The sequence below is a fragment of the Podarcis melisellensis genome, assembly GCF_964234715.1.
Source record: "Podarcis melisellensis genome assembly, chromosome: 2".
NCBI lineage: Eukaryota > Metazoa > Chordata > Lepidosauria > Squamata > Lacertidae > Podarcis > Podarcis melisellensis.
The window spans coordinates 6,203,498-6,222,794 of NC_138529.1; the positions used below are offsets into that span (position 1 = coordinate 6,203,498).

Below are 19,297 nucleotides of genomic sequence, written 5' to 3' on the forward strand. Positions count from 1 at the left end.
TGGACCGTAAACCTTATGTAAACCTTGTTGACAGCAGCTGTACAATTCCTCTAGCCATCCCTGGGTCTGGTTTCTGGCAGATCAGAGATATACCTGTGCCATTCAGACAAAAGGCAGCTCCCATCTCACCTTCGCTTTCTAGGCAGGTCGGCCCACTATTGAAGCACATTCAGTCCCGGACTGGAAGGGAAGAGAATCGCTTTCCAAACATGACTGCATCTTGGGGCCTGTTCCCAGGGCTACCTGACGCCCTTTGGCTGGTAATTCAATTAACAAGCTCTCTTTGGAATAAATCCCAGGCATAAATGAGGCGGTAAATTCTATCATGGGAGGCGGGGGAGAGCCAGAAAGCTAAAAGAAATGCCACCTGCACTTAGGACTCGCCCCCTCCCCATATTACCTAACATGACCAAATAAACAAACCCCGGTGATATTATAAAGAATTAACCCATCACTCCTCTATCAAGCAGCATTCAGGTGACAAGGGGAGGCCAAAGCTCTTGTCTCCTGTACCTATAAAACGCCATTGGGAACGAAATAATTGGCTCCACACCATCCGCATCTATCCTCCATCGGGACCGGATCCAGGCCTGCTGTTGCCACCGCTCAGGCCCAATTGGGACAGACTCGTCTACCCCCGCACCCAAAGACTGCAATGATGAGAGAGAGAGAGATATATAAAATCTCTTTTTAAAAACCTGTCCAGCCAATCAATGCAGCCGATTCGCTGGGCTCCGGCCCCCACCCCCGCCAGCCCCACCTAACTATAAATAACAAAAGCCCAGGCTGCTCCGGGCATCGGAGCGCCGAGACGCCGGCTAGCTCTCCGCGGACGCGGGCAGAGACGGTACCTTGGTCCCGAGGAGGAGGATGATGCGAAATAAATCGGAGGAGCTGCACGCTCAGCGCTGCAGCATCTGCCTCGCCCCCATCTCCCGTGCCATTTTCACATCGCCGCTGCGCTTTCTTCTCTCCGACCTCGGGGCAATCTTCCGGCTTCCAGATTTCGCATGTGGCGGCAGGTTTCCGTTTTGCTTTAAAGGAATAACAGGTACCCTGCTAGCAGAAAACCACTAGCCCCTCCGCCCAAGGAAGAGAGCAGGCGGGGAGCAGCCGGAGGAGCAGCTCCGCCTCGCCCCTAGCGGCCGAGCCGGGAATCGGAGCAGGAGGAGTCTGCGCGGCAACAACCGTGACCCGGAGTTCACACGTGGCGCGTGTTGTGGGTGGGTGCAGAAACAGTTCCCACTCACCCACTGGCATGCATGCATGCATCCACATATGGGCATGTCTCGGGCGCTCTAGCGGGGAGGTTTAACGACTAAGAACAAAAGATAAAGGCTTCCCCACGCCTCAAGAGTTAACATTTAAAATTTCAGCGTTAATAGAAGCATAGAATTGTAGAGTTTGACTTCAGCCCCAAATCGTCTCCCAAGACTGATATATGCCAACCAATAAGATCAATAACAGAACCATGGAATTATAGGGACAAGAGGCATCTAGTCCAGGCCCCTGCAATGTAAGTCGCTTTGGCTGGATTTAGGTACTCTATAAGCTTAACAAGCTATAGCTTAGGGCCCCCAAAAATTAAAAGAAAAATTTTGGGGTGCCCCCAAAAATTCAAAGAAAAAAACCTGGATGTACATTTCCAAAATATAACATAAAAAACAAATAAAATAAAACCTACATACAGCAACGGTGTTTTGTGTTGTGTAGGCTCCTATGATGTAAGTACTGTGGTACCTCAGGTTACAAACGCTTCAGGTTACAGACTCCGCTAACCCAGAGGTAGTACCTCGGGTTAAGAACTTTACCTCAGGATGAGAACAGAAATTGCACACTGGCGGTGCGGCAGCAGTAGGAGGCCCCATTAGCTAAAGTGGTACCTCAGGTTAAGAACGGTTTCAGGTTAAGAACGGACCTCTGGGATGAATTAATTTTGTAACCAGAGGTACCATTGTAATGGGCCCCACCTGCTAGCCTGCTCCCTAAAATATCACTGGTTTGCTCATTTCTATATATAGGGTGCATACATTCTGCATGGATTGGTTGCATGGCAACATGTGCAAATGGCTCTCGATACCTATTAGGTCCATAAATTACCATATAGCATATATTCAACACAAAAAACAGCGACAATTTGTTGTTGACAAAGCTGGACATATAAAGGGCCCCATTACCTTCAGTAGCTATGGGCCTCATCAAACCTAAATCCGGCCCTGGGCAGACACAACATGGGGCTTGAACCCACAACCCTGAGATTAAGAGCATGCGTTTGTGATCACCTTGGTGAGGCTTTAGCATACATCACTCCCTCCCTGCTTCCCTGACATTTAAGTCACAACACCAGAGATGAGGGGTCTCTTTTGGTTCAAGGGGTGGCGTTACCTCAAGGGAAATTACATACCAGTGGCGGGCAGTTCCAGAGGCAAAACATGGGGGGAGCAACAAATATGCCTCTTAAGGTTTGTACCATAAGCCAAAGTCAGCGGTCTTGATAGATACAGATCTCCTGCTTAAGTAGTTAAGGAGGAGAGTGCAGGGCTGGGCCATTAAACACGGGACCTCAGGTGAGTCCTAAGTGCAGGTGGCAGAGAAACTTGGTGAGGTTATTTGGCCCCCTAGGCCTGAGGCTCCCCACCTCAGCTCTCCACACTTCTTTCTGAGTACATAGGATTATACTGTGAATTCCTGTTTGCCATCCAGCTGTTAAAAGCACAGGAGCCCTGTCAGGGAAAAGAGTTGGCAACTCCCCCCTTTTCACTTAGAGAGCAGGAATAATAGCAGACTGCCTGTTATAAAGAGAAAATAGAGCAAAGATTGCAAAGCATTTTATGTACTAGATCTGGTATATAAATGAGGGGTGTTATAAGCTTGGGGCTGTTATGCCAGTTTTCTAAACTTGCTTTTTAACTGCAGCCTGACACACACACAAGTAGGTGGTGCTTCTGTGGTGATACAGGGATGGGGTTGTGATGCCCAGCTTTTGAGGTTGAGATGTGGAGGCACATGGAGAAGGGCCTCAGAAAATGAGAAGTGGAGCTGTGTGTCATCCGCGTATTTGCTGCAACATACTCTAAAGCATCAACGGTTTCAAGTAGATGTTCTACAGCACAGGGGATAAAACTGAACCCCAATGAAGGCTCCACGGGGCTGAAGCAACACCCAAGGTTATCATGACCATCCAAGTAGGACTGGAACCACTGCAAAGCTGCGTCACCCACCCCTAGTTCAGACAGCCGCTCCAGAAGGATACCATGGTCAACAGTAGCAAAAGCTGCTGAGAGGCTGAGGAGAATTAACAGGGACACATTTCCCCAGATCGATGTGCACCCTCGACCAGGGTGCCTTGGGCATCTCCCAGGTGTTGCCCTTAGCTGCCGGCGGTGCAGGTCTCGACTCTTGGCATGCTTGACAGGAGGCAACCCACGAAGTGATGGCATCGTCCATGTTAGGCCACCAGATGTAACACTGAGCCAACACCTTCATTTTGACGATTCCTGGGTGGCCGATCTGCAGAGCCTCGAGGACGCGCTGGCGGAATCTTTGGGGAACCACAACTCGATCTCCCCACAGTAGGCAGCTGCAATGAGCCAAGAGCTCGTGCTGTCTGGTTGCGATGTGGCCCCTCCTAGAACATCGGCGACAGATGGCGTCTCTGAACCGACATTTGGCACGGGAATGGTTGCCTCCACAGCCAGCCATTTCTGATTGGCCCGTGGACTTCTGTTTGAACTTCCCACGCTCCCGCTTTGTCTGGTGCACGTCATCGTCTTCGCTGGAGGATGCCTCATCACTGCTGGCCTCTTCATGATGCACTGGGAGTGGCTTCCTAGCAAGACACGGGCTACTGGCCTTGCGGATTTCCTGGGCGGAGAGTTCAGTAGCTTCTGAGGCCATGGCCTCCTCAATGGTTTTCTGCAGCGTGAGGTCTGGCTTGGCAAGGAGACACTGTTGCAGACAGATGTCCCGGACCCCGCAGACGATTTGATCCATCAGGGCATCGTCTAAGTCTCGGAACTCGCAGTGCATTGCAGCTTGTCGGAGGGCAGCAGTGTAGTTGTTAATTGACCCCCCTCTGCCTAGTTCTGGTGGTAGAACACATGGCGGGCAGCAATCTTGGATGGCTTTGGCACGTAGTGGTTTGCCGAGCTTCTCTTGAATCATGTCCCACGGCTCTGCCTGGACTGCTAGAGGCGCAACCAATGCTCGGGCCATCGCAAACACTTCGGGGCCACAAAGGCTGAGGAAGAGGCCCCGCTTCTGATCTACAGACCCTCTTTTCAGCTCATTTGCTTGGAGGTAGCAGTCAAACCGAGCAAGGTAGGAGTCCCATGACTCAGAGGCTGGGGCAAATGGCGGTAGAGGCATGAGTGAAGCCATGGTTCCGAAGCCAACGTGGAGGGCGATGGACGGAACACAGTGCTCTAGCCAGAACGGTCAGCTCTAAATTGGTTATGCTCTGAGATTTTGCTCAGTGTTTCAGCTCCGTGATTCAGCTCAGCTCAGAGGATGGCCGCGTCTGGCTGTGCTCTGATGTCCATCCATCCCACCTTCATTGCCAGTGTTAAATAGTGGGTGAACATATCAGACGACACAGCAATTCTTCAAACAGCTCTTGCTTATTCACAGGCCAGAACAGAACTGAACAGCAAACAGCTAAGCTGGCCTGCTTTTATAGACAGCCGGCTGTCAACACTGTAGCAACAACAAACCAGGGTTTCCCGCCTAAAGCAACTGACGTGGACCTGAGTGAAAACTATATACACGATACTCCTGGTGGCTAGGGTAAAAACATTAAACGCCTCCCTATTACAGGGCTGCCTTCAGAGGTTTTATAGTCGCTCATCTTTTTGTCACCTGTAGGGAGGGCATTCCACAAGGAGGCTGACACCACCGAGAAGGCCCTCTGCCTGGTTCCCTGCAACCTTACTTCTCTCAGTGAGGGAACCACCAGAAGACCCTCGGAGGAGGACTTCAGTGATGAATGAATGGAGGTGAAAAAACACCTTCAGGTATACTGGGCTGAGGCAGTTTAGGGCTTTTAAGGTCAGCACCAACATGGAATGGTGCTCAGAAACATACTGGAAGCCAATCAATCAATCAATCAATTGGGAAAGAGCATGGATAGGGAATATCAGGCTCTCAGGTTGTGAGTCCGTGGCCTCCTCACAATGAGAAGGACTGAAGCCTTCCCCTCTCCCACTGCAGTTTCATGGCTGGCTGGAGGAGACACCCTCCCAGTCAACTGATGGACAGGCCACCCCCAACCTGGGGCTCTCAGGTTTTGGGGGCTCGTAATCTCAGTCATAGTGGCTGGGGCTGATGGGAGCTGACACACACACATTGGGTACCACCTGACCTTGCTATGCCGCTGTTCCCTATACTTCCTGTTTGGACTGGTCAATAAATCTTAAAGGAGACATGCAGCAACCTAGGAATGTAAGTCCCTTAATAAATTTGGCCCTAGAATTGGCCTCGGCAGAGGACATAAACAAGGCCAATTTGAGAAATAAATCGGGGCAAACCGATGAGCTTATACAGAGGCGTTCTTTTAAGCTCAGTAAAAGCCAGCCCAGACAACAAGGCGTTTCTAAATGCACACAAACAGAGGAGAGAGACACTGACCTCCAGGATCAGCTTCATATGGTTTGCTTAGAATTAATCCTCATCAAAAACTTTCTTACAGTAAGCAATGGGCTGCTTACAACATTGGTGGAAAATTTTACAACTCAAGAGAGAGCTTTAGAGCCAAAAGATACTGAAAGGACATCTAGACAAAGCCAGCTGGTAATCACTGTCCTCCCCCCAACCTTGAGACCGGTGGATTCCTCCTCACCCGTTGCTCAAAAGATCAGAAATCAAACTTTGCAGGCCTCTGCTTGGCATTTAGGCGAAACATTTTAAATAGTGCCCTTGATAGCGACTACCCAGCTGAATTCACCTACCTACCTGGCTCCAGAATGAGCGCTATAAACTATATAACTGTTTCTAGGGATCTCCTTCCTTATGCTAAGACCCTAGAAGTTACGCCTAAATTTGACAGTGATCACTTCCCAATTCTCCTTCAGCCAAAATCCTTCATTCAAGAGATACGTATTGAGGACTGTTACCAACCCTTCCTAATGCCAGCAGGAAGAACTTACCACTGAGCCAAATGATCTAAACCAAATGATAACTGAACTACTGGCCTCAAATTGCTTACAGTGCCTTTGGTCTGCCCTAATACAGGTGGCGCTGTGGGTTAAACCACAGAGCCTAGGACTTGCCAATCAGAAGGTCGGCGGTTCCAATCCCCGCGACGGGGTGAGCTCCCGTTGCTCGGTCCCAGCTCCTGTCAACCTAGCAGTTCGAATCTCCCTTCTAATTTTAAAAGTGGCATGTGCCATTCTTCCCCTTTCCCCCATATTTTATCCTCAACAAACCTGTGAGGTAGGATAGGCTGAGAGATAGTGACTGGTCCAAGGTAGTAACAGTAATCATCAACATCATCATCAATTTGTACTCTTCATTTTTCCTTGACAGGGACTCAAGACAGCTTACAGATAAAAATAAGAACAGCTAAAAACATAGAAAAAACAGTAATTAAAAACAAATAAACATTGATACAATTAAAACTATATACTGTATATACATATAGAATTTTATTAAAACCATACAAACTATGAAAAACAGCTCAGCACTGACCCTTTCATTAATAGCAATCAGTTCCCAAAAGCCTGTGGGAACAAGAACGTCAGCGGCCAGTGGAAAGACAAGGAGGGAGCCAGTCTAGCTTCTCCAGGGAGGGAGTTTCAGAGTCTGGGAGCAATCAATGAGAAGGCATATGCACACTGATGCTGATTTCCTCCTTGCTAGCACAGTCACCTTTTCACAGGGATCAGTCCTGTGCCTTTCACAGCAACCCAACATGCAGAAATTTTAGCATGCAATCCATTTTCTGAGATGATGCTAAACTGGTGCCTTCAAGGCTTAGTAGGAATCCCTCCCAGATCGCCCAGTCCTAACTGCACTGCTGCCGGTAACATTGGCTCCAGTTAGCGTTGCAAGTGCAGTGGTAACACCAAGAAGCTGTGTTGCCAACTTTTCCTTCTCTTGTGCCTTTCACAGTAGCTTGAACTGTCGTACAGTAGTAACGCTTGTCACCCTATGGTAAAAGCTTCACCTTTTCCCCAGGACTTGTGAGCAGGGACTACACAAGTGAAGATCCCAACACACCTGGTATGGTCGAAGAGCTACTGAAATGAGTCAGCAAGTAAAGTTCTTCAAGGTATGGAGAACAAGGTATCATCTGCTGATCTCTGCAGATCAAGCTACAGTTAATGCCACAAATGCTAGCCTGGTTGATTTCGTCTCCCCGCTCTTCCCCCAAACTGTAGGCAACCCTACTCAGAATAATGTTGCCACTGCATCACTCTTCAAAAGTAAAACAAGAAAAGGAAAGGAAACACTAGGGTTAGGCTATGTGGCGGCCTGCATGAGGTTTGGTTAGAGCTCCCATCGCCCCTGATTACCATGTGGGCTGGGAGTCATGGGAGTTGTAGTCAAGAACATCTGGAAACCATCACACAGGCTACCACTGCTGTACCCACTGGTTCAGTTACGCCATTTTAGACCTGGTGTTATGAGAAGGGGTTCTCTTGTAACTTCTAGGTTAGATTACTGCAACACATTATATATGGGGCTGCCTCTGAAGGCTGTTCAGAAACTTCAACTGGTCAAGTAGCTCAAGGGGGCAAGTCAGGTGGAGCATATTAAACCAATCCTGACCCAACTGCATTGGCTGCTGATTAGTTTCCAGGCCCAAATCAAAGTGATGGTTTTGACCTATAAAGCCTTTAATGGCTAAGGACAACAATACCTCAAGGACGGTTGCCTCTCTCCATATGAACAGACCCAGAGTTTCTGATCATCCTCTTTGTGTGCCTCCCACACATGAGGTTCGGAGGTGTTAACATGAGAACGGACCTTTTCTGTGGTGGCTACCTGCTTCAGGAATGCTCTCCCCAGAGAAGCTTGCCTGGTACCTGCATTACAGTGGTGCCCCGCAAGACGAATGCCTCGCAAGACGGAAAACTCGCTAGACGAAAGGGTTTTCCGCTTTATGAACTGCTTCGCAAGACAAATTTCCCTATGGGCTTGCTTCGCAAGACGAAAACGTCTTGCAAGTTTGTTTTCTTTTTCTTAACACCGTTAATACAGTTGCGACTTGACTTCAAGGAGCAACTCATAGAACGCAGTGTGCATAGTAGCTTTTTTTGAGGTTTTTAAAGACTTTGGTGATTTTTGAAGCTTTTCCCAAACTTATTTTGCAGCCATTTGGTAAATTAAGCTTTTAAAACTTTTTTGGGGGGGGTTGGATTTTGGGTTGGGGTGTTTGGAATTCAAGGATTTGGTGTTGGGGAGGGGTTTGCAAGAATCTGGAAGCTTGTTTTTTTTTCTGCATTTTTATGATTTTCTGTGACCATTGGGGCACTCCGCTGTTTTTTTAAAAAAATTCTGGATTTGAATTTCTGTGTGCTGGGTGGCTGGGGGAACAGTTGGGGAGGGGTTTGCAAGAATTCGGAAGCTTGTTTCCCCCCCCCCCCCTGCATTTTTATGATTTTCTGTGACCATTGGGACACTGCTGTTTTTTTTAAAAAAATTCTGGGTTTGAATTTTGAAATGCTCTTTACAGTATGTGTGATTTAAAGAGCACTTAATAAACTCTTGTTGTACCAAATGTGGCTTTGTTTGGACTTTTTTTGACCATAGGAACACATTAATTGATTTTCAATGCATTCCTATGGGATTTTGTGCTTTGCAAGACGAAAAATTCACTAGACGAAAAAATTCGCGGAACGAATTAATTTCGTCTTGCGAGGCACCACTGTACATATCTTTGGAGGCCAGGCAAAAATATTCCTTTTATCCCAGGCCTTTAGCTAATTGTTTAATCTAAGGCCTTTTAAACTTTTTGTGGCAGGGTGGCATCATTGTTGTTGTTACTATGGTATGTATTTTTGTGTTTTTATATTGTAAACTGCCCTGTGATCCTCAGGTGAAGGGCGGCATAGAAATTTAATACAGAAAGGATTTACATGCTTAAGGTATATTCTGTCTTTTCACCTCTTAGTCAATAAAACATAGACCGATTGAGGCAATGAATGCATAATCCAGATCTAGTCTCTCTCATCCATCTGAAAGACTCTGGCTGCAGCACATCTTTAGTAGCATAAATGTGCAGCCTAGAAAAAAGTATGTGCTGCCTTGAGATAGTACAAAGCTTTCCATTATCTTATTGGCTGGACTCCTGGTGGAGCTGTTCTGTGTGTAGGAAAAGTTCTTGGGTCCTGCCCCAAACACAATGCCTGATTCACAGAGCAAGCAAGTAGCTCTAACTTCAAAGGTCACAGAGGCTCAAGAGCTTGGGCTCCTTTCACATTGATTCCCACAGAATTTCAATCGGACATGCAACCCGGGTCAGGCAAGTAGTCCAGTCACTGCTTGATTTTACATTACAGAGGTTTCAGGGCTCAAGCCAACCACCTGAGTTTGTGGGGAGGTTTAATCAGTACCCTGGAATAAGGGGAGTGGAGAAGGAAATTTTTGGGAGAGTGTAACACATTTTGCCACCCAAAGTGACTGCAGTGTGCACAGTCTGGAGAGACGGGGGAGGGATATTCCATAAAATATCTACAGGAACCACCCATCTTAGGATAGTGCTCTCCCTTTCCTTTCAAGGGGAAATCTCACCTATGCAGGAATCATTGCAGGAGAATCTGCCTCAACCAATAGTGGCCTTGGCTCCTCAGGAGCTGTCTCTGTTAGCAGCTCTGGAGCACAGGGTCAGTCAGTGCATGGGAGGTGTCAGTATGGGCACAGAGGGAAACAGCACTCCCTGGAATCACCCCCAGACCTTGCAGTTTCATGCCCAGGGACAGGGAAGCCACAATCCCATGTGATCTGGACAGCACCAGCAATCCTATGAGGGAAACAGAAGGGGGGGCAGATGGGCAGAGCACCACCAATCTGTCAACATAGAGCCAATCCTGTACCCACAGAATGCCCAGTCAACCACCAGCAAACTTAGGGTACAACTAAGAAACATGAGGGGAGGACAAATAGTGTTATGAGGGGTGTGTGTGTGTCAGTCTGGATGAAACTCTGGTTCCCCTTCCAAACCTGGGATCCTATATCTGTGAGGGCAGAATGCGCAAAGGGAAGCTTGCCACACCACTTCCTTTGTCAAGGAAATGGCTTCGGCTGACTAGTTTACTGCAAATTATGAGTCCAAAGAAGTTGCCAGAGGAACAAATGGGTGGGTCTTCCACACACACTTACCTGGCTGGTAGGTAACAGGACAATAACCAGTGTTGTATGTGAAAGTAAGCTGAAAGCAGACTGGAAGCTGGAGACAAAGAGATATGTTTGCTCTCTGCTGGACTGTGAGGCTTTGCTGGAAATCTAATGGACACAATATATGCTGGAGTGTTAAATGTTGTGAGCCCCTCCATCCTATGTTCATTTTGTATGCATGCGAAAATAAAATCATATATCTTGGACACCACAGTCTCCACTGACTTTTATTCCAAAGGAAACCAAACCCTGGGTAAGCACTTTGAGTCTAGAGTCTCTCACCACTTAGAGATTGGAGTGGCACGTGACAATATTCTCCTTTTAGGGCTTCATGAGGACAACAGAAAAAGGGTCACAAGGTGGGCAGCATAGGCCTCAGTTGTTACCACTGCTTGCTGCTGTGGTACTACCTGAGGTGGTGCTACCTTGGGTGTACCAGAAAGATCACTCCACTGCTCTCTTCACTGGGTGTCTGGCACACCCTCTCCCTTCTTTGTGGGAACCCGCTTCTCCACAGGAGCTGGTGGGTCGTTGTTGCTAACCTGGCTTTAATCTCTCTCATTCACAGGATCTGGCTGGAGACGGTAGGAAAATCGCATGACACAAACACTAGCCACCCTTATCCCCATCCCAGATGTTCTCTTGACAAGGTCCATGCCTCTTCCAGACACTGTCTCCAATAGCACTTTGGAGCTGAACACCTTATTGCCTGGGTCCAGGGCACCAGACCAAAGCCTCTCCAAAGGACACACTCATCTAGAATGGTTCCCTCACATGCCTGTGGATGACAAGATTAACTGCAATTCCAGTTAACTGTAATTCCAATTACAGTTACAGCAGGAGTCAAGCAAGCAGAAGATGGAAGCCAAGGGTACTCATGTTTCTCATGAGTCATGACCCACCAGAAAGTGAGGGCAATCATCATCATCATCATCATCATTATAAAATACCTACAGAAATATCTGAGATAAGGAGTTTGGCCAAGCCAAGAATTATCCTAGCAGCTGCAAAGCTATCCTAGCAAAAATGTCAGTGTTTAAAAGGAAATGTGTATGATTTTTCATAAAGCACAGACCGCCAGGATCCTGCAATAAACACACATCAGGAAGCACCCTAGGAATCACTGAAAGCTGTGGAATGGCTTTTGCCTGATTCTGCGAATGCTATAGGACTAAGTCCCAAAATTCAAAGGGGTTTTACTGCCACATAAGGGGAGAAAGGGCTTTTCTCATGGGTCTATTCATATTAATGTAGTCGTTTTAGTTCTGCCTGTAGTGATTTATTATAGATTCTGTTTTTAATATTTTGTTGTAACCCACCCAAGAAATGTATGTTTGTGGGCTGTTATATAAATCTAATTAATAATAATAATGACAACTATTAATTGAATTAATGAGACATTATTAATAGGAAGGTTATTATCAATAGCAACAATAGAACAGCCATTCCAAGTGAATTAAAACGGGTCCTGCAGCCTGCGTGCTCCAGCTTCAGGTAGGGCATCGGCTCACCGAATCCCTTCCACAGCTCTTGTCCAGGGCCACTGAATGTGGATTAATTACTCCTTGACATGTTTTCACTATGCTCTTGTGCTAATATTCAGGAAAGCTAAAGTAAGTGCTAAAATAATATTCCCCCCATTATACTTTAAATGCATTATACAGTATTCAAGATCACCGTGCTTCCACAGAACAGTAACAGGGGTGTCGAAATAATCCGGATTAAATTATCTAGATTTTAAAAACAAAACAAAACACGGAGCCAGGCATCTGCAGGCAGCTGGCGTGCGCCGTCAAGCGGTATTTACGGCTTGCGCAGCAGCCCCTCTAGTCCTGCAGGCGCTCGCTGTTCTGATTGGCTGCCCAGCGCCGAGCTGAGCGTTCCGCGACGCGCTTCTTCCTGGTTTAGCCGCAGCCCCATACGGGCGCTCGCTCTCCTGATTGGCTGACGGGAGCGACCCAATCCCCTTTTACCAGGTTTCTCCGACGAACGCTTCACCCCCCCGCCCTTCCCGGCAGCCAATGGAAAGGCTCTTGCGCAATAATGGTCATCGGACCCGCCCCCTCCCGTAGAGGAAGGGCGGAAGTAGCCTCTGCGGCGGCCGCCAGTAAAGGCAAGAAGCCGGAGGGAGCCGCGCGAGGAAGATGGCGCGGGCGCGACGCCTCTCGGGGTCCTGGGTGCCTCGGCTGCTCCTCCTCCTCCTGGCCGGGGCTCTGGGGCGCAGCGAGGCGCTGGGCGCGCTCAACCTCCACGAGCTCAGCGAGCTGAAGTACGGCATTGAAATCGGCGCCGAGCCCGTGATGGCCGGGCAGGTATGGCTGGCTGGGCCGAGCTGAGGCGATGGTGGTGGGCAGGGAAGCGCCGGAGACGCCAGCAGAAGCGGCAAAAGGAGCCTGGCGGCGCCTCGGGAAAGACCCGCGCCCCTTGTTGTTGTTGTCGTCGTCCTCGTCATTACTGTGGCAGAAGGTTCCGCGGGCCCGAGGCCGCCTCCTCAGGCGCCAACGCCATACGGCTCTGGCCCCTTCATCAACTCGTGCCAGGCTTCTGAGGGGCCGCAAGCTCTGCTCTGGCTCTGCTCGCAGCAAGAGGCTTCCCAGGGCGACCCCCCTCCCCAAAGCCGCCCCCGACCAGGTCCTGTTGGATCTCTTGTTTGTTGATGGGTTCATTGTGTGGTTTTTTTTTGCTGCTTTTTATAAGTACTGTATTGTACCCTCGCTTTGGGGGTTATTTGCAATGAAGAGCCAGGTAACTAATTGTATGAATAAATAAAACAAATCTGTCTGCAATAAACAACAGGTAGGGGTCCTCTGTCCCATTAAAGTGTAGCAAGATATTATTTTAAATTATTATGTATTCAGTTTATATACCACACTTTATCCAAAGATCCCTGGGTGGTGTACAACATTAATAAAAAATTTTATGCAGAATAATAAAACAGTGGACACAGCAAAATAATAAAAAAAACATATTGACGCCCCCCCCCCATTTAACAGGCCATAGATGATGAACACCTGGGTAAAGAGGAATGTTTTTGACTGGTGCCTAAAGACGTGCAATTATGGTGGTAGGTGAGCTTCCCTTGGGAGTCCAGGATAGAGAAACACTGGTCTTCCCAGAAATTGTTAGACTACAGGTTCCATCATCCCTGACTATTGGACATGCTCGCTGGGAATGATGAGAGCTGGAATCCTTCAATGTCAGTCGGGCCCCATGTTTCCCCGTTCCTATTTAGAGGAACAGTATCTCACCCTTCAAGAAGTGGCCAAGGTATGCCATAAAGGGCAGGAATAATACTCATGTAATAAACATTTAATTACTTCAGAAAAATTGACCATTTCACCAGTCATGTAATACAGGACTGGGAAGCCTGTATCCCTCCAGATGTTGTTGAACTCCAACTCCCAGCAGCCCCTGCCAGCATGGCTAATGGTCAGGGATTATGGAAGTTGGAGTTCAGCAACATCTGGAGGGCCACGGGCTAGTCAACCTTGAGGTAAATGCTTAGACAGCTACAACAGCTGCCAAGAAATCAGCTTGGGCTAATTACAACCACGTAGCAACTAAATTAAATACTACATATTTGTAGTCATCTATATTTTATTTTATTTTATGTACACTTAACATAATAATGGTGTTCAAGAGATTGAGTGCCTATCCTGGCTAACCCATGGATAACTCAAATTGAAAACTTCTTTAAAAATGTAAGGAGTGGCTGGACTTTGTGGCATAGTGTAGCCATGGCTGCTTCTGCTGTCCTTCTGCTCATGGTGGAAGGTGTGGGCAACAGAGCAGGGGAAAATACCTCTTTGCTGTGTCAAGCCCCAGGCTGGTGCAGTGAACAGACACAGGTCAGGCCTATTGCCATCTTATGACAGTAGCAGAATTAGCACAGAATCCAGCCAATTTTGTGCCAGCCCAGTCCAAAACACCATAATTTGGGGTTTCCTGCTGGCTGTCACCAGTTGCAGCTTCTGCCATTTTGGTGGGCATATTTAGTGCTCCCTCTCCATACAGCATGGTGGATTGGGGTTTGGATTACTCTGCCTAGTACAGTAGTTGTCGTCATAAATAAAGGGGAGTTGATTTTTAAATGTAGTTCTGATTGTAGTTTAAAGGAGGTGATGCACTTTCTCTATGTGTCTTAGCCTACCCCCCCCCAAAATGCATGTAGGATCTGTAAAAAGCTCTCACACTTGCCTTGCCCTTTAGATAGGACATTCTTGGCTTCATGGTATATTTGATGATGTTTGACTGTGGACACATAATAGCAGTGGGCACTCAAACCCTAATCATCCTGTTCAGGTTCCTTGACTGCTGCTCTGTTTTCTACAGCTGCTTGCACCCTTGCCCTTTTCAGGAACAGTGGCATCAGTGTATGTTTACTACTCTAGCAAGGCTTGCATCATCACACCTGAGTCTTGCATCATCTGTGTTGTAGTTGACCCTGAGGAATTTGAATTTGAAGACTTATTTTAAGTGGCTTGAGTGCTATTGTCCTTGATTTCCTTTGTGGTTTTTACAGAGGACTGACTTAAACCTTGCAGAGCCAAATGGCTCTTCTTTCTCTCTCCCTCTACCTCTCTCTCCTTTCTTCTTTGTTCCCTGCCTTCTTAGGGAAGGGGAGGCAACAGACCCATGGAGGGTCTGGTCTTTTTCAAGGTGGCAGAACTGAGCAGGACCTGAGTTTCTCAAAGTGTGATGCAGATGATTTTTCCGAGATACATTTATAGGCAATATTTATAGGACAGCAGTAGCCTTTGTTTTAAGGGAAACTTGCTGCTTTAGTTAATAGGACAGGTCTTGGTAGAAAATTTGTAGTCTTGAAGTGGCAGTACCCAGCTATGGGCATCTGCACTCACCTTTCCCTGCTTGGTGCCCTCCAGGGGCTTTGGACTACAGCACCCATCGTCCCATCCTATTGGCTTTGCATGCTGTGGCTGTGGGAGTTGTAATCCAAAGCATCTGGCAGGTACCAGGTTGGAGAAAGCTGCTCTGCCCCAGTATCTTAGTTAGTAATCAGTTATGTGTACATCCTGGAAACTATTTATGCCGCTCAGGTGCACTCTTAATTGCATGCCTACTGTTTTGAAAGCAGTGCTTCCTGCAGCACCAAGATGTCAGCTGCCCAACCGTGTCTCTGACAACTGGAGTTTGAAGCTTGCAACATAAACAAATGACTGTAATTTACACACTGTGTTCATTCCACGCCCTCTCAGTGAACAACCTCCCCTCTGTGATTCTGCAGCATTTGGATTTTTGATAGTTTTGATAGTTTTTTTAAAAATCTGGCTAATATATTCTGTTTTACATAAGGAGTCATTTTTCATTAGCACAAGTGTGGGTGTGCCTCCTTTTGCTTTAGTGGTGTTTTGACTCTTATGAGAATGTATCTGTTGGAGAACTACATCCCTTCTCCAGAAGAAAAAGAGCCTCCCTAATAGAAGTAGCTGCTCCCTGAAGGCATTGACAGCTTAACCATCTGGTTTTCCTGTGTGTTGTTCCCTTGCAAGTGATGGAGCCTGGGATACTGAAAGTGCTGTATCATAAAAGGAAATGTAGCGTCTGGCACCAGAGTGACTTGCACCAGAGCCATTCCAAGCAGTGGGGAGTGCTTGGCATTAAATGTTGGCTTCCAGGCGGGCATAGAATTGACTGATTGATTGACTGTATTTATATGCCGCTTTTCATTCCAATGAATGCCAAAGTGGCTTACACACATTAATTAACAACATAATAGAGCATAATAGTATCATAAGTACAGCATAAATCATATAAAATAATTAACAAATAATCAGTAAAACAATTGCAGTTTATAAAACACTATTAACAAAGCAGCAACTAAAACGTAAACTAAAGCATAAGTTGAACATTACAGTTACAGCAAAAGTCATATTACATGGGTAACAAAACATGCATCTTGTAAACAGCCACTTGCTATGGCAAATGGCAGTGCAGTCCTATATGCCAACTTTCCCCAACCAATGCCCCCCAGATGTTGTTGGACTCCAACTCCCATCAACCACAGCCAGTAGGGCAGTGGATCCAACCCTCTGATTCAATGGGTCTTATTCCAGCCTTGTGTTTAAGCACTTACCTGTGAGCTATAGGTGAAAAGAAATCCTACACTGGTGAGTGAGAAGAGTGGCAGAAGAGGGACACAGCATTTGGTCCCCCTGTGCCCTGCATCAAAATGTAGTGGGCTACAGGAGGAGGGGCAGAGCTCTGTCTCCCGCCAGCCTCTAACAGGCTTGCACTTTCTTTTTGCAGGCTAGTAACTTTTCTGGGCTTAATTTACAAGGCTGGCTTACACTCAAGTCAGTATTCATCAGACTGCAGCCTAAGGGACCCTTCCAGATGATCAGGCAAGGAAGCATTACAAATCTGTTTTTGCTTTGTTTTTTAACTTCAGGGGCAATGGCATATATGGGCTGATAAGCTAGTAAAATTATTTGTGGACTAGTAATTTTAGTTGGATTCATTTGCAGGAGTGTCTCCATGTTGCTATAGCAGCCTGCACAGCTGCTTGTTTCTTTTTAAGAATAAAGTTTCACTTCCATGCAAGTTCATTCTGAATTGGCCCTTGCCCTATCAGTTCCAGATTAATTACCTGACACACCCTTAGGTCCTAGCAACAGGAACCATTATGCTGTGCACTGGTTTTATTTATTTATTTATTTAACTAATACACTGCCCTATACCTGCAGATCTCAGGGCAATTCACAAAATAAAATCAGAATATAAAACCACAAAATACACAATCAAAATAAAAACACAACCCAATAACTCCCCACCACCACCACCACCAGATTTTAAAAGGGTATATAGGATGTCAGCCAAAGGTCTGGTTAAAAAGGAACATTTTTGCCTGAAACATAAAGGTGTATAATGAAGGTGCCAAGTCAACCTCCCTGGGGAAAGCATTCCACAGATGGAGAGCCACTGCAGAAAAGGCCCATTCTCATGTTGCCACCCTCCAGACCTCTTGAGGAGACTCATGGAGGAGAGCCTCAGAAGATGATCTCTCTTAGGCTAGGTCCATATGGAAAGAGGCGGTCATTGAAGTATTGTGGTCCTAAGCTGTTTGAAAACCTTAAACTGTGATCAATCTGCTGGTGCTTCCTGCTGAAAATAACAATAAGGCTAAGTAAGCTACCCCAAAGACATACTGTGTGCCATGACAAATCTTCCTTTGCAATGTGCTTGGGGAAGTTTTAGGGTTTTGTTGTTGTTTAGTTGTGTCCGACTCTTCGTGACCCCCTGGACCAGAGCACGCCAGGCACTCCTGTCTTCCACTGCCTCCCACAGTTTGGTCAAACTCATGCTGGTAGCTTCGAGAACACTGTCCAACCATCTCGTTCTCTGTTGTCCCCTTTTCCTTGTGCCCTCAATCTTTCCCAACATCAGGGTCTTTTCCAGGGAGTCTTCTCTTCTCAGGTGGCCAAAAGGTGGCCAAAGTATTACTTGCCGTTTATCTGTGGTGGTAGGCCTGGCTGGCGTCTCCTTGGAACAATGCATTCTAGTGTGCTCTAAAATTGTGCAGGGATTCTGCAGCTACTGAGTGGCTTCTTAAAATGAAATTCCAACATCACGTTTTAACATCCATATAAATAATCATAATCAACCTAATCATAATCATAATAATTTATTTATACCCCGCCTATCTGGCTGGGTTTCCCCAGACACTCTGGGCGGCTTCCAACAGAATATTAAAATACAATAGTCTATTAAACATTAAAAGCTTCCCTAAACAGGGCTACCTTCAGATGTCTTCTAAAAGTCTGGTAGTTGTTTATCTCTTTGACATCTGGTGGGAGGGTGATCCACAGGGCGGGTGCCGCTACCAAGAAGGCCCTCTGCCTGGTTTCTTGCAGGGAGAGAACTGCCAGAAGGCCCACGGCACTGGACCTCAGTGTTCAGGCAGAATGATAGAGGTGGAGACGCTCCTTCAGGTATACTGGACCAAGGCCGTTTAGGGCTCTAAAGGTCAGCACCAACACTTTGAATTGTGCTCGTAAACATACTGGGAGCCAGTGTAGACCGGAGTTATGTGGTCTCAGTGGTCACTCCCAGTCACCAGTCTAGCTGCCACATTCTGGATTAGTTGTAGTTTCCAGGTCACCTTCAAAGGTAGACCCACATAGAGCGCATTGCAGTAGTTCAAGTGAAAGATAAATAGAGCATGCACCACTCTGGTGAGACAGTCCGCGGGCATTTAGGGTCTCAGCCTGCGTATCAGATGGAGCTGATTAACAGCTGCCCTGGACACAAAATTGACCTGCGCCTCCATGGACAGCTGTGAGTCCAGAATGATTCCCAGGCTGCGCACCTGGTCCTTCAGGGGCACAGTTACCCCATTCAGGACCAGGGAGTCCTCCACACCCACCCGCCTCCTGTCCCCCAAAAACAGTTCTTCTGTCTTGTCAGGATTCAACCTCAATCTGTTAGCTGCCATCCATCCTCCAACCGCCTTCAGACACTCACACAGGACCTTCACGTCCATCACTGGTTCCGATTTGAAAGGGAGGTAGAGCTGGGTATCATCCGCATACTGATGAACACCCAGCACAAAGCCCCTGATGATCTCTCCCAGTGGCTGCATTGTAAATGTTGAAAAGCATGGGGGAGAGGACAGAACCCTAAGGCGCCTCATAAGTGAGAGCCCAGGGATCTGAACACTCATCCCCCACACCACTTTCTGAACACGGCCCAGGAGGAAGGAGCAGAACCACTGTATGACAGTGCCCCCAGCTCCCAGCCCCTCTAGACGGTCCAGAAGGATGTTATGGTCAATGGTGTCAAAAGCCACTGAGAGATCCAGCAGAACTAGGAAACAGCTCTCACCTTTGTCCCTAGCCTGCCGGAGATCATCAACCAGTGTGACCAAGGCAGTTTCAGTCCCATGATGAGGCCTGAATCTCGACTGGAAGGGATCCAAATGGTCCGCTTCTCCAGGCGTGCCTGG

General features: G+C 47.3%; 2 protein-coding genes across 3 annotated transcripts in view; one reads left to right on the forward strand and one right to left on the reverse strand.

Moving 5' to 3' along the window:
• B4GALNT1 (beta-1,4-N-acetyl-galactosaminyltransferase 1) overlaps window positions 1-1,127 on the reverse strand; it is a 44,545-nt gene extending 43,418 nt beyond the window's left edge. Inside the window, exon 1 of the mRNA XM_081900786.1 lies at window positions 852-1,127. The gene's annotated coding sequence lies outside the window, so the exon portion shown is untranslated. The remainder of the gene's footprint in view (window positions 1-851) is intronic.
• Window positions 1,128-12,441: 11,314 nt separating this feature from the next.
• OS9 (OS9 endoplasmic reticulum lectin) overlaps window positions 12,442-19,297 on the forward strand; it is a 31,878-nt gene continuing 25,022 nt past the window's right edge. Inside the window, exon 1 of one of the 2 annotated variants that reach the window (XM_081900746.1) lies at window positions 12,442-12,647. In XM_081900746.1, the coding sequence (XP_081756872.1) occupies window positions 12,480-12,647 (168 nt within the window). In that variant the 5' untranslated portion in view covers window positions 12,442-12,479. The remainder of the gene's footprint in view (window positions 12,648-19,297) is intronic. The other variant, XM_081900745.1, reaches the window with a different exon arrangement.